Source organism: Fringilla coelebs, assembly GCF_963513975.1.
Source record: "Fringilla coelebs genome assembly, chromosome: 2".
Lineage (NCBI taxonomy): Eukaryota > Metazoa > Chordata > Aves > Passeriformes > Fringillidae > Fringilla > Fringilla coelebs.
This window is the reverse complement of record NC_140029.1, coordinates 26,211,959-26,225,911: the sequence shown is the minus strand read 5'-3', so window position 1 is coordinate 26,225,911 and position 13,953 is coordinate 26,211,959. Positions and strand designations below refer to the sequence as shown.

Here is a 13,953-nt window from a genome sequence, read left to right as displayed (position 1 = left end):
AAAATAGCCTGATAAAAAACCAGCAATAGTAATATCTAAAAATAAAATTTTAGAATGATGTTAATAAATGAGATTTATCTAATCTCATTAGGAGTTTAATTTTATAAAAGTATTTCATTCAGAGATATAAAACTAAAAATTAGTATACAGTAGATCTAATCATTAAATGCAATAAATGCTGCACCATCACAGTACATTTCTGTAAACCTTGTTTTATGGGTGAAGTGTACAAGAAAGGTGAAGTAAAATCTGACTCACAAAACCTGTTAAGTCATAGTTACTTACTCTTAGCTTTCGGCTTTGCTTTCTAACCAGTTTTCCATGCTGAATGAAATGAACAGGGCAATGATTTATTGCATTGTCAGCTTTATGTCTCAGCCAATCTTCATAACCCTAGAAAAGAGTGAAATGGAATGATGCAGCGATGCACACTTGCCTATAAAGACACAGATTAGCTCTAACTTGTAAGAAAAATTTTAAGAATTATCCTTGATCACTGTAAGGGAAAAAAATATTCTCACTATTACAAATGAAGTTGTGATCCATGTCAGGACTACAGCTGTGCTGGAAATCTATGAAAAAGAGCATTCATGGTTACAATTAGTCAAACAAAACCACATATTTCAATAAAGACATCTGGATGAATAAGGGTTTCGAAAGTGTAGAACAGTTTCTGGTATTTAAGTGATTGTCTCTTGCTCATGCTCTCTTGACTCGAGTAAGTGCACAGTACTCATAAAAGCAGTTGCCAAGAAGGCGGTAGTGTAGGCAATACATTTTGGAAGAATGGGACTTTATCCTGTAAGATGATAGACATGACATGACAAAAGGTTGTCATATTTGATGACTGTCTTACATTTAAGCCAAACCTTTTAACCCTATATACAATATATAGTTGCGAACAATTTTGTTCTGAGAAACTTTGCAGAGCACCCTATTTTTAGTGCTCAATTACCTTATGAATTTGTGTTTTATACAAGCAGACAAACTAAAGGATAGGGAATCTGCAACTTTCTATTGAAAAGGTCCTGCCATATGACAAAGATTGGGATTGACAAAGTCATCAGTGGTTAAGTGATGGAAAATACCACTTGTAGTCCATAGCATTTTTAGATCTAACTCTCTCGATCACATTTGAAAATTCAATGCAGAACAAAAGTATCACTATCTTGGATGCTCTGAAAAATAATCTGGGAAAGTATAGAGCCTTGATAATTTTAGTGTAATATACTTCCAGGGGTAGGTATAGCTCCTCAAGAAGATCCCAAAATGTACACAAGTTGTTGGGAAGAAAAATCAAGGCAATACACAGAACTGCAGTAACTGGCACAGCCTGTCATAACCCAGGCTTTGGTAGGTCACTACTAACAGCAACACTTTAAAGTGTAACATTTAAAATCTTAAGAGTGGGAAAGTCACACTAAAATACTAGCTCTTGCAAGTACCACAACTTTTGCTCAACAAGAAATGCTGAATTCAACTACAGAACGTACTCAATATGCATAGTTGTCACCGTAAAGAAAGAGAAACACAACTCTCCATAGCTTCTTTGAAGACCCATGAAGTCTGCATTTAGCATAAAGACTGTGAAGTTATCTATTAAGGGACAACTGAAATTATCCTCTGTTTTGGGACCATCTGGGGTGGAGTTAACTTTCTTCACAACAGTCCTGTGCTGCTGTGCTTTGCTTGGTTACACCCCAGTGTTTTGGCTACTACTGAAGAATGTCAACATCAAGGCTTTCTCTTCAACCTTCTCCCACAGCAGACCAGCAGGCTGTGGTGGGTAAGAGGCTGGGAGGGGGCACTGCTTGAACAGCAAACCCAAACTGACCCAACTCTCTCTTTGGTTTTATTTTTGCTCCCTACATTACTCACCTGTTTGATAGCTGTGACAGTGATGACAAAAAAAAGTGGAAGTCCACTTGTAACTGGACTAGTAGGTGTATCAATAATTAACTGCAACAAAAACAACAAGTATTTTCTGGTTATATTTTTGTGAATGTAAGCAGTCAATCTTTCAATTAAGATCTTTCAAGCAATTTCATCAATATGTTACAGGACACCAAAGAATTTTAATGAAAAAAAAAACAGTACTTCAATAAAACTTGAAGAATGTGTACTGTACTGGTAAAAGTTTGAAAACTGGATTCTGTAAGAAGATACAATACTGTAGTTAGATCACATTAATAACAGATGTTAATGCCTCGCAAAAATATTTGCTAGCAAGGGAAGTGTTAGACTGGAAAGCTGCAGCTTTGGAAGCAAAATTACGGAGCACCATTAGAAATTAGCATGGCACTGGCTTTACATGCTATACAATAGAGATGTTCTTATGCACACAAAGACTAAATTCTGAAATATTGAGCTGGGCTTCTGCAACTATAAACAAAGAGGCAGAATTCACAGAGGGAGTGCAAATAACAAAATCTAAGTTGTGCTGAGAATCTGCACTGCTTTTTTTCTACAGAATCTGGTCTGCAAAGTAATACAGCTCTTCACTTACTAAGATTTTTATTATTTAACACAATAAGTGACTGTGACAGGTTCAGAATTAAGACGCCTATAAAGCAGCACACTAGGTAATCATGGAACTCATTTCAAAACCAAGTATTTATGTACCTGCCTAAGCAAGCATCATATCAATACCTATTATTTCAGTTCTGACAGGCTTTGATCAGAGTACAGTTAGAAAACTGCAATCAAAACATTATTTTGTTATAAAATATAGCATTTTTGCCGCACAAAGAAAACTTTGTCATGAACAGAATTTATAGTAACAGTTTTACTGATCTGGATGTTTATGACAAAATAAAAAATACAGACATTCGTTTCAATTTTTTCAAGATATAGGTCTTGCTGTCCAGCTAGCGTGGCTGTCAAATTCTCTTCAGATTAATTTCAATTGACAACCTTGAAATTAAATAAAACCCCTTCTGTCATTTCATCAGTATTTAAAAGGTTTTCTAGGTGCAACCATTTACCTCCATGGTCATCAAAATCAGGTAATTTTAAAACTTTTTTCAACTTCTTCCTATTTTAGAAAGAGCACAGAACTTACTGGGAAATGAGGAGCACTTACCTGAACAAGGAAAATGATGAGAAAATAGAAGTTTGCTATTCTTCTGAATTGCTCAAACAAATTTTTTGGTATAAAGTTCCAAAACGTGTACTGAAAACAAATGCACAGATTATAAGCGTTTGTGAAGAAAATATCATTCACATTCAATTTCATAATTCACATTTCAAGATTAAACTAAACAAGAAGCAGGAGTGTTTTTGTTACTTAGTTTAATAATTTACTGAATATGAATCTTAACTGACAATCATGTATTCTTAGAATAGTACTGTTTTCCTGAACTGTGATAATCTTTGTACTAAGGACTGTAATAATTTTTTAACTAGCAACAAAACTTGTCCAGAGTTAGCTAGTTATGGAATGGTTTATTTAAGCTGTTAATGGATTTTAAAAGCACCTTTGTAATTTCAAAGAGCACTTTTAATTCACTTTTATGTTGTGTTCATGACTCCAGATAGGTGGCACTCAGAGTTAGCTACACAGTCATAGCAAGACAGCCAAATAAAAGCAGTCAGCTCTTTTGTTCCTTGGCAGGGACACAAAAATACTCAAGATAAACTACAGTGGTGAATAAGAGTAAGTGGCTGCATATTTCTGTACTGATCTTACAAATTACCTTAAGTGTTGTAAAATGACATAAGAAACAGTACATGAAGCTGCAAACAGAAAATGTGAAAACTTCAAATTTAAAAAGTCGTGTAAAAGTGATAAAGGACCTTAACATCATCTAGTCCCCATCCACTGTCCTGAAGCAGGTTCAACTACAGTGTTTTTACACAGCTCACTTTGTAGATCCAGCAAAACATTGCAAGGATTGCTTATTGGAACACATGTGAAAAAATGTCAGCTAAAATTGTGTGAAAAGGTTTGAAAAATGGCTTGAGAAAACTAGCACTGCATCATCTTATTATCCAAATTATCCTTTGACACATAATAAAATGACAACTCCAATAAAACTTTCATTTCAAACGAGATGGGGTAAGAAGCTTATCCTAATTTATTTGCTCTGTTACAAATGTGCCTTGTCTCCTCTTGGCAGACTGCACTTATACTTGCTGATAACCAAATTATTCCATGAGCTAGACATCTTCTGAATTTGGCCCTGAAGGCAAAGACAGAGCTCCAGAAGGAAAAGTACTCTTATTACATCTAGAGACAAAAAGTATCCAGGAGAATTATGCTTTAAATGTATACGAAACCCTATTATATACAGCAATCTTTGTACTTCTTGGGTGTTAAAGCCTGAACATGTGCAAGACAGAGGAATGAAATATTCTTCTTCTGTCGTGTGCCAAAATTCAGTACCTATCTTAAATATGCCCTAAGTTACCACTTAATCCTGTGTAATAGCTAGTTCAGTATTAAATCACCCGTGAGCAAGCCAAAACTCAGGCATGCCGACATGCAACAGCTAGAAAATCAAGTGTTCTAGTCTTGCAATCAGAACACTTTTCATCAGACAGGAATGTAGTTTGCACTACTCATTATCCAGCTACATGGAATTTTCAGAGACAATGAGTTAGACTTGATTATTTTTCCTTGCACAACAATGCTGATCATTCAAAACTCCTATTAAGATAGATGACCATATGGATTGTATTCAATGACAATAATTGCATATTTTCATCATTATCAGGAAAGTTAGCTCTGTTTTTTAATTTTATCAATTTATTTTTTTAAGAATCTCTGCCTGCTGGGAAAGAAAAGTGAAAAACATTTGTTTCCATTTTTCTGTTTAGCTCTCTTGATAGAAACACTATTTTTTCCATGGTGAAGGATCTTCTGACCATTAAAAGTTCAATGATTTACACAAGCCCCCCAAATGACCATTCATTAAATAAAAATGTAATCTCTTATGTAATAACTTCCACTTAAAATCTCCTAGAGGGTTTTTTGACAAAATGCCTGGTAATAGCATTTTACTGTTGGACTAGATAATTAAAATATCTGATTGAGGAATCAAGTAAATAAATTGAATCAACAACCCAGAAAAAGGTTTTTCACCTTTACCTTTAGTTTCCAATTCTCCTCATATTCCAACCTTAGTTCACTCCTTTCCCTGCCAAGCTGTGGTCTACCACAGCTCCACCTTTGATCAGCAACTCTCTTAGGTGAATAGAAGTGAATAACATGGGAACAAATCACTTTAATGGTTGAGAAGTGCTTCCTAAAATGGATGATGCTTTAACACAGACTACTTCTTAAAACTTTATTTTCAATCTGACAAATTTTTAGCACTTTACGACTCTGGGTTTCAGGCATACTAAGTATGTCTTTATTCTGCCCATTCATCTTCAACAGAGAAGTAATGATTTTTGCAGTTTAGGCAAGAAAGAACACTAAGATATCTAGACAGACCTTCCCCTACCCAAGCCATCAGTAGCTCAGAGCAGTATCTACAGATGGGCAAGTAATGTTTAATCAACACAATCACTCCTCAGAGAAACCACCGAGGGGCTGCCACTCAGAACAAGATTTATCTCATGACTGCTGCAGTCAAGGCAGTTTCTCTACCCTAGCTAGGCAGGAACAAAACAAAAATTTTTAAAGGAAAGTCATTAAAACCGACCATATTAAATCCATCGGATTACTGTGCTGAGAGTTAGTACTATCATCTCTCTTCTTCAGATAATTTCTAGTCATGCTCTTTGTAAACTCTTAAAAAGTGGTTTGTGTATATTTAACGACTTTTTTTTTCACTATAATTCACTTGAAGGAAATAAGTTTATCCAAACAGTTACACACTATTTAGATAAGCTTTCAAGTTGGAGATGGCTTAAATTATCTTTTCCAAATGCTACCGAAGACCCACAGGCCAGAGCGCGTGGGTGTTTTTTGCTTACAGGAGGTAACACATCAGACACAAAGTAGTAGTAGTAGTTATGCATCCAGCCAAAAGAAGAGCACATGGTGCCAACAGATGCATCTGAAGCACTGTGCAAAAGTCTGTAAGATAAATCTGATGTCAAAACAAGTAGATTTTCTTCCCATTTATAATTGCAGTAGCACCTGCAGTGCTGGTGTATTTCTGCACTCATGAGCATGTCCATAGTATTCCCACTCATGCCTCTGGCTCCATCTTGCTCTTTACTAATACCATCTTGCTTTCAGCACCTCCAAGGTCAGTCACACAAATTTCAAAATGTAAAATACAGTGTTCTTGACACTGTACTTTGACCTTTCCATTTGGTATCCACATGCCAGAATTTTGGCTCATATTTCAAGCTTCTCTTTCCACCCTAAGAGGCATATATTTTCTTAAGTAAAAGTAGGGTTTCTTAAGTAATCACTTTACATCAAAAGCTGAAGCTGTAAGAAAAAGCACTTTGCACTGAGTTTTGTCAACACCTGTTTCATACTGATTATTTGTTTTAAATAGTCACTACCTCTCTTCTAACACACCCTGATTTCACTCTTTTCACTCAACCTTTTTGACTGCTTCTTGTAAATGCTAAAAACTACTACAATAAAAACATCTACAATATTGATTTAGCCCTAGTTCACAGACATCTTCCTATGATGATTCTCATCCTTTTTGCAAAAAGAATCCATCCTGAGGACAACAAAATCTGACTAGTGTAGAGAAAAGCTGATCTTGCATTCATTTGTGTCCATGGTGACTTCAGTATTTTTAATGAAAACATTTTTATATCAATTACCAATAAATAATACATGCTTAAAGCTGCAGTTTAAAAACTAGATTGCAGGAATGTGTGCATACCATGGAATGGTTTTGGTGGAAAACAACATTCAAGATCTTCTCAAGCACCTAGCCCCAACTGCCCTGCCATGGGCAGAAACATGTTCCACTTGACCAGGTTGTTCCAAGCCCCATTCAAACAAACCTTGAATGCTTCCAGAGATGCAGCATCTACAACTTCTCTGGATAACATGTTTCAGTGCCTAACCATCCTCAAGGTAAATCTAACCCAACCTCTATTAAGCTTCAAGCCCTTCTCCCTTGTCCTTTCACTTAACACCTTAGTAAAAAGTCCCTCTCCAGCATTTTTGTAGTCTCCTTTTAGGTACTGAATATAACACTTTACATATAACACCACCTTACAAAGTGTTACATTACTAAAATGACATAAATATTACATATATTATATATGTATAGGTAACCCTCTTCAACAGAATAGCTGAAAAATCTGACACAGTTTCTTTAAAGGTAATTTTATTTATAATAATATTACTTTTTTTGAAACATGATTTGTCTATCTATATAGAGAACTGGTACAGAAAACTATTGCAAAGGGTACAAAAAAACCCCAGGAAATCAGTAATTATCTGAAATCATAAGAAGTGAGTTGAGTGTGCCTTGTCTAAGTCAAGTGACTTGCTTATAAACATATAGGAAGTTTATAGCAGAACTCACCTATATTCGTTGATGTATTAAATTAATATTAAGACTTTGACTCAAAGCAAAAAAAAAAAAATAAGATTTCTGTGCTTATATGCTACTCAACAGAACTGGAATATTTTGAAAAGTGTTGTGCCATATTTATGACAATTCGGAATGAATGCAGAAAGACACAACAATATATTAACAAAAGCATTAACATATGCACCATCTGCACAGTGTTTATCACTCCACTGATTGAGGGACTAAGGCTTCTCCACATCACAAGGCCATTCACAACACAAGAATCAGTGAAAGCTCTGCTACATGTAGGGCTTTTACAAGTGAATAACAACCACCAGTACATTCAGAGAAAGTGAAAAAATGAAAAACAGATTTGGGGAAGTTACATCAAATGGCACACTTGATAACTAAGATACATATTTTGGCATAGGATTCCTTAAAACCAGTTGCTGATAAAACAGGATTTCTATTACAAACAAGTCTAACTTTAGCAGTCTCTGTTCAGCAACTCCCAGTCTTATCAAATAGAAGCTATTAACTCCAGGAACTCCTCAGACTAAGAAATCCTTCAGCATCTATAATTATGTAATTATAATTTGAAAAAAGAAAAAAAACCTTACAGCAAGGATGACTGACTGAAGACAGAAGTCACAGAGAATACTAGGAGAACAGAAGAAAGAGCATGTGAGAGCAAGAAAGCCTCAATTTCTCACTTGTACAGAGAGAAAAATTACGCCTGTCTTCCCTGGCATTAGGTTTGGATCTGTTGTTTTTCTTTCTTCTTCTGCTTCTCTTTCACTACATGAACATTCCACACTGCTACAAAAACTTTTTTAAAAGCTCTGTTAGGGGCAGTAGCAGGGCAGAAGATAAAATATTGCTAATAACCCTGGACTGAGCCATGGGAAGGTTAAATGGCTTCTCCTGGGAACGCAAGGGAGGTTGCAAAGAGCCTCTGACCTGGAAATCCCATGCTGAGCAGGATCAGAGCAGATCAAGAGCAAAGAGCTCTTTCTTGCTCTCTCTAGACACTGACAGTTATCCCCAGAAGGAAATTGTATTATTGTGCCTGGAAGAAGTGCACACTCATGCACTCCCATCACAGCTCAGGTACTGAAATCCCTCAGCTGGCCCCCTTGAGAGTCCAATTGATTCTGAGGCATTTAAGCTTTACTGCCAGCCAAGTCCATTTACTCTTCTCATCTCTAACAGCTCCTGCCCTGCTCAGTGTCTGGCAGGGCTGGGCACACCTGATCCTTCAGCCCTTGCAGCATGGGATCTGACCTCCTGCTTCCCCCAGAGTGCCTGGGAGGCAGGGGATTTCCCAGGCAAAATGGAAAGCTCTGTGTTCCAGCTGCATTCAGAGCAGATCAGTAAAAGGCACACACAGCGCTCCCTGCTTTAGTCCCTGTCCCATCCACATCTCTGTCTACCCAGCCTCTCTGCCCCCCGAGGGTATGCTACACAATCATTTATTGGCTTCACAAACACATGACCATGCCTCTTTCCACTGGGGGCTTTGGACACTCTTCTGGCTTTCAAATATCATTGCTCAGGGCTGTGTTTGTACTCATCTTGAAACTGCTACGTCATGACCCTAGAGAGGTCAAAGGCTTCCAGTTGTGAAGCAGTACCTTGGAAAGTGTGGGACAGCCTAGGTTTCTGCTGGGTTCCAAGTGGCTCATCTTGCTAGAGGTGGTTTAGTATTTCCTTAAGCTTCAGTAAGTATTAATATTCTAAATGTGGCAACAAAATGAGAAATCAGAGGAGACCCAGTCTTTGTATGTTTATATGAGCAAGTGCTGCAGGGAAGAGGTACAGCACAAGGGCATGAATTTCTGCTGAAAGAACGGAATATTTCAACAGCATCTGCTGAAACATGTCAGAATTACTTAACTTTATTAAACTATTAGTTATGGCAATTAATTGTGAGTCATCTCAATCAGATTAGCACTGAAGGTAGCTAAGTTTTGCCTGGCAATGTATAGGATTCCCAACACACAGCATTATTGTCTCCGGAAACTATCATAGAAACCAATGTTTAGAAACCAGTGTTTTGATCAGTATTTAATGAAAAGTCCTCAAACAGACAACTGAAGACTGCATTATTTGCACAGCAAAACCAGTATCACTTCTGATCCATGAATACAGCATACAGCATTACAAAGTAGGAAATAACAGTAGTCCAGTTCTCCCATGTGAGTTCAACTGACTGCTTTTCTATAAGGAAGAACAGGAAATAAAGCTACAGCACAAGTGAGCACTTTGTAATTTCATGTATCATTTAATTAGAGTGGCATCTCTTTAGGGCAAATTCTTCAAGTACTAGCTCTGCAGCCACTGTAGAGTCAATCTTGCATTTCATGCAAGAGTCATATCCCACTACTCTTCAGTATCATCTCCCAGGAGCATAAGCCTTGCTGTCTCCAGCTACATTGGTGACATAAGTGGGTTCTGTAGCTGTAAAATTTCTCTTTATTGAATGATGAAAGTAAAAGTTTGCAGCTGGACATGACCACCGAGGCAAAGCATTGTATGTTGATTATCCACAGACTGAAATGAAGAGTAGAAGCCTCTGTAAGTCTCCTTTACCCAACTTCCTCTGTGGGTAATATGGGGGGGTGGGCAGAATCTGTTCTCCTGCCTAAAGTTTGTGGATTTTTAAATTTTGTCAGGTGTCTCTGACACACAGGAAATTCTCTCAGCTGTCATTAAACAAGCAACTCCTATCCAGGAATTTTTGGCTCTTTCTTGTGGTTCTTTCTTTATGGGCTTGTGGGTTGTTCTGTATTTTTTTTTTCCAAAAGCCATAAGCAACTAATTAAACATGTTCCTATGAACTCCATGTTGTTGTATCAAAAAAGATGTTATTTTCAGTACAATTTTTCCCTCCGTTCAAGAGAAATTTACACATCCAATCAGTCTTCAATTCACTGATTCCAGTAGAACAAGAAGCAAATCCCTACTTTGTCAACAAATGAGCTCCTTGAGGCATAGCAATTCTATAAAAGTATTAGATTAACTTCAGGAAAAGGGAATTTGGATGTTGAAAAAAATTAATAACAAGCTAAAACCACCATCACGCCCCTACATAAATCCACAGTTTGCTATGTACTGAATGATCTGTGCATGATTCCACTGGTTTGGGAAATGGGACAGACCAAACCTGAGCAAAGGCATGAGGCAGCTTTTACATAATTATTAAATGGGCTCAGGGCTATTCCTTCCTCCTGGAAAGGAAATATGGTGGAAGACCACCAATAGGAACAAGATTATAAACCGGGGATAACTGTATTCCAAAACCTTGAATTGGACAATGACTAACTCAAATTAGCAGGAAGTTCTAAAATGAAGGCTCATAGCTTCTTTTGGCAAACATTTTTATACAGTTGAACTGTTCTTTATTCTGAGAATTCACATGGGCTTAAAAGGTATTGAAGGAATTCACAGAGGAGAAATTCATTCAAGACTACTAAATACACAATCATATTCCCAGCACAATATCATGAAGCCTGAACCTTAAGGAAGTTTTGTACTAAAAAGTTATTTTATAAATTATCTGTTTTTTCAAAAAGTAAAATCCTGTTTCAGAAGGAAATGCAATTGTTTCTTACCAAGTTTTGGTAGCTGCTGTAGCTGCCTAGTTTAACTTAGTTTCTTTTTAACTTGTAAGTTCCACAAAAAAGTAAATAGTATCAAAAGTGAATAATTTTTTTTTTTTTCAGAAAAAGGCAAGTCACCTCCCTGCCAATTCAATTACTTTCTTTCTTCTATATTTGAAACATTGGAATTTTTCTACTAGCTGATATTTTTCCACGATGAAGCACTGTCATGTGACAAATTCAATCAAGGGCATATAACAGCCACTTCAAAGGCCAACACCCAAGGCAGCTGAAGCAGCTAAAAGTTAAATCAACAAAAGGATACATGTTATAAAGGTCACTGTCTGTAGAAAGTAAAAGGAACTGCATGTACAATCCAAAAGACACAAGTTTTTGTCTTTGACTACTTCAACATCCACCTTTTGCAATATATTGTTAATATCATAACTGAATTAACACATCGAACCAACAGAACACTTTTGTCTAGACAAGGTCTTTCCCTGTACTATTTTTCACAGTCAGGAATGTATCATTAGGCAGAGCATTAATCACATTCCACAGCAACACTGCAATGTACACAAACTATCCCTCTGCACTTGAATCAAAGTATTATCTTGCTGACACCAGGAAGCCTCTGGCGAAGCATAGCAAAGTGTACCTTTGGAAGGACCAGTAAAGCCTAAGGTTCGCATTACTGCAAGGTGATGTCTTTTTCAGGGCATTATGACATGACATTTTTAGTAAAGCAGCATAGAGACAGACAAATTGATGTCATTTCCTTATGCTTTTCAACTATCCTTTTTAGAAACTAATTTTATTTTAAATTGGTAAAGTCCGTACTTGAAAGTTTAGAGTTTCTCATGCTTGAAGAGCAATCGCAGACCTTCTTACATAAGCATTAAACACCTATAAAAGCCCAGCTGAAAGTTACTGTCTGTCTTGCTGATGAAAGATGAAGGAAGCATCCTTCACGGTTGAGGTAACATTATACAGTGTGCTTGTGAGCATATACCTTTACTCTTAACAATTATGGATTTGCAATCTTAATTATGCACATTTGAGCATTTAGTAGGAATGTAATGTCTGCATTCCCTACAGTGTAAGAGGTGCCCCCTTCTGAGGGTCCATAAGCAAGGGGTAAGGACAGGTGAAAGGGCAAGAGGAAGCAGCTCACAGAACCAGAATGAATGCGAGTCAAGCCACAACAGTGCCTTATTCAGCTTGTCTGGGATGGAGCGTGGGAATAATAGAGCTCACTTGAAAGGAAGTTCTCATATACACAGGAAGTTCTCGTATACAGGCAACAGCTTTCAGCAGTCTGACAAACTCCTCAATATTATAAAGCATTTACATGAATTCTCTTTCCTCCTAAAATATCACTACTGCATTTCCACAAAGACAACCTACATTTTATTTTTAAATGAGATAAGTTTAATCAATAAACAGAAAAATTGAGAAACCTCTTGTATATATAAAATGGATTTCTACTAATACTTTTTATTCATGAAAGGCTATTTACAAATACAGTTCACAGCTAAATAGTTTAACATTTAAAATATTTAACTGAATATGCTTTATATTCAAATAAAAATATAGTAAAGTCTCTGTCCTGAACTGGTTGAAGTCATATATGTTTACTAATTGCTGGCAAGGATTCCTTAGTTCAATGCATGTTTAAGTCAGACTTTAAAAATCTCACTCAGCAAAGCAAAGCAACTTGTAACTTCCACTAACTTAATATGTCAAACCATAGTTGAACAGGATGTTATTCTTTCAATACAACTACCAGCAGTAACTTCAATGGCTTTATTTACATACATCTCAAATGAGATTAAAAAAAAAAGGAAAACGTCACAGGAGCACAAAAATTTGCATTAATTGTGTTTACTCTTCCATAATTCAAAAGACAATACAAACCAATGTGTGGAGCACAGGCTTTCCCACTGTACCAGTCTGACTGCACTTCATCTGCCTTACCATTCAAGCATTCTATCTAATTAAAGATGCCTAAATATTACACTGCTGCTTAGTACACTTTGTACACTTCAAAAGAAGTATGGTAAGAATGTAGCAAATAGAAAATCTCACATAAGAACTGACACACTTTCATTATGTTAACGGCTGGCAAGCGCTCAGGTCCACAAGAGTAATCACTGAGTTCCTTGAGATCACAATGCTACCAAGGTTCTTAAAATGGCTGAGGATTTGAGACACTATTCAAAAACAAATTATCAGTAAAGGAGATATAATTTTTAATTTATTATTTTGTATTAGCTGAAAGTGTGAGCTCATGAAGATTAAAATCTAAGTATACTGCAAACCTGGGAGTTCTTAAGTTGTTAGCCATACATCACCTGCAAGCATTCAAATTTCTATGCCACAGCAGTAAAAACCTTTGGCTAAAGAATGCCAGCTGGAAAGCACCAACATCCCAACTGCTCACAAAAAGCTGCTGGAGCTTATAGAAGTTAAAACTAACAAATTGAGGTAAGTGACAACTAGAAGATTTCTAAACAGCACAAATGTATTACACTGCCAAGATTTTAAGTATGATGCACTTTCATGTGAATAAAGAAGACTGTTGACAAAATCCCACAGGAACAGTAAGAGCTTTTGAAGGGAATGACACTTAGAGTAGACGGAGTATGATGAATCTAAATGCTCAACAAATTAAATTACTTCTAGTACTTTGAGGTATTGCTTTCGAGTACAAAGGATGAAGTCTTTCTTTAGGAAGATTTTTTTACTCCAGGATTGCCTCAAATGAAAATTGGTTTTTTTCCTCTGTTGAAAAGCTCATTATTACTCAAAGACTGCACTATACTAGGTACTACAGTAAACATGGGAGAAATTATTCTATTTATATTCATTTTAGAGACAAATTAGCAATTAGTTTCACCAGAATAAAT

At 36.5% G+C, this 13,953-nt stretch overlaps 1 protein-coding gene across 3 annotated transcripts in view; it reads right to left on the bottom strand.

Annotated features, from left to right (window-relative positions):
* The window catches only part of ATP11A (ATPase phospholipid transporting 11A), a 118,275-nt gene that overhangs the window by 46,955 nt on the left and 57,367 nt on the right, over nt 1-13,953 (bottom strand). For all 3 annotated transcript variants that reach the window (XR_014616996.1, XM_084226217.1, XM_084226218.1), the window contains exons 3-5: nt 3,083-3,172; nt 1,879-1,959; nt 286-393 (exon numbers count right to left, since the gene is read on the bottom strand). Coding sequence is in view for 2 of the 3 variants with exons in the window: in XM_084226217.1 (XP_084082343.1) it covers nt 286-393; nt 1,879-1,959; nt 3,083-3,172 (279 nt within the window). In the remaining variant the exon portion in view is untranslated. The remainder of the gene's footprint in view (nt 1-285; nt 394-1,878; nt 1,960-3,082; nt 3,173-13,953) is intronic.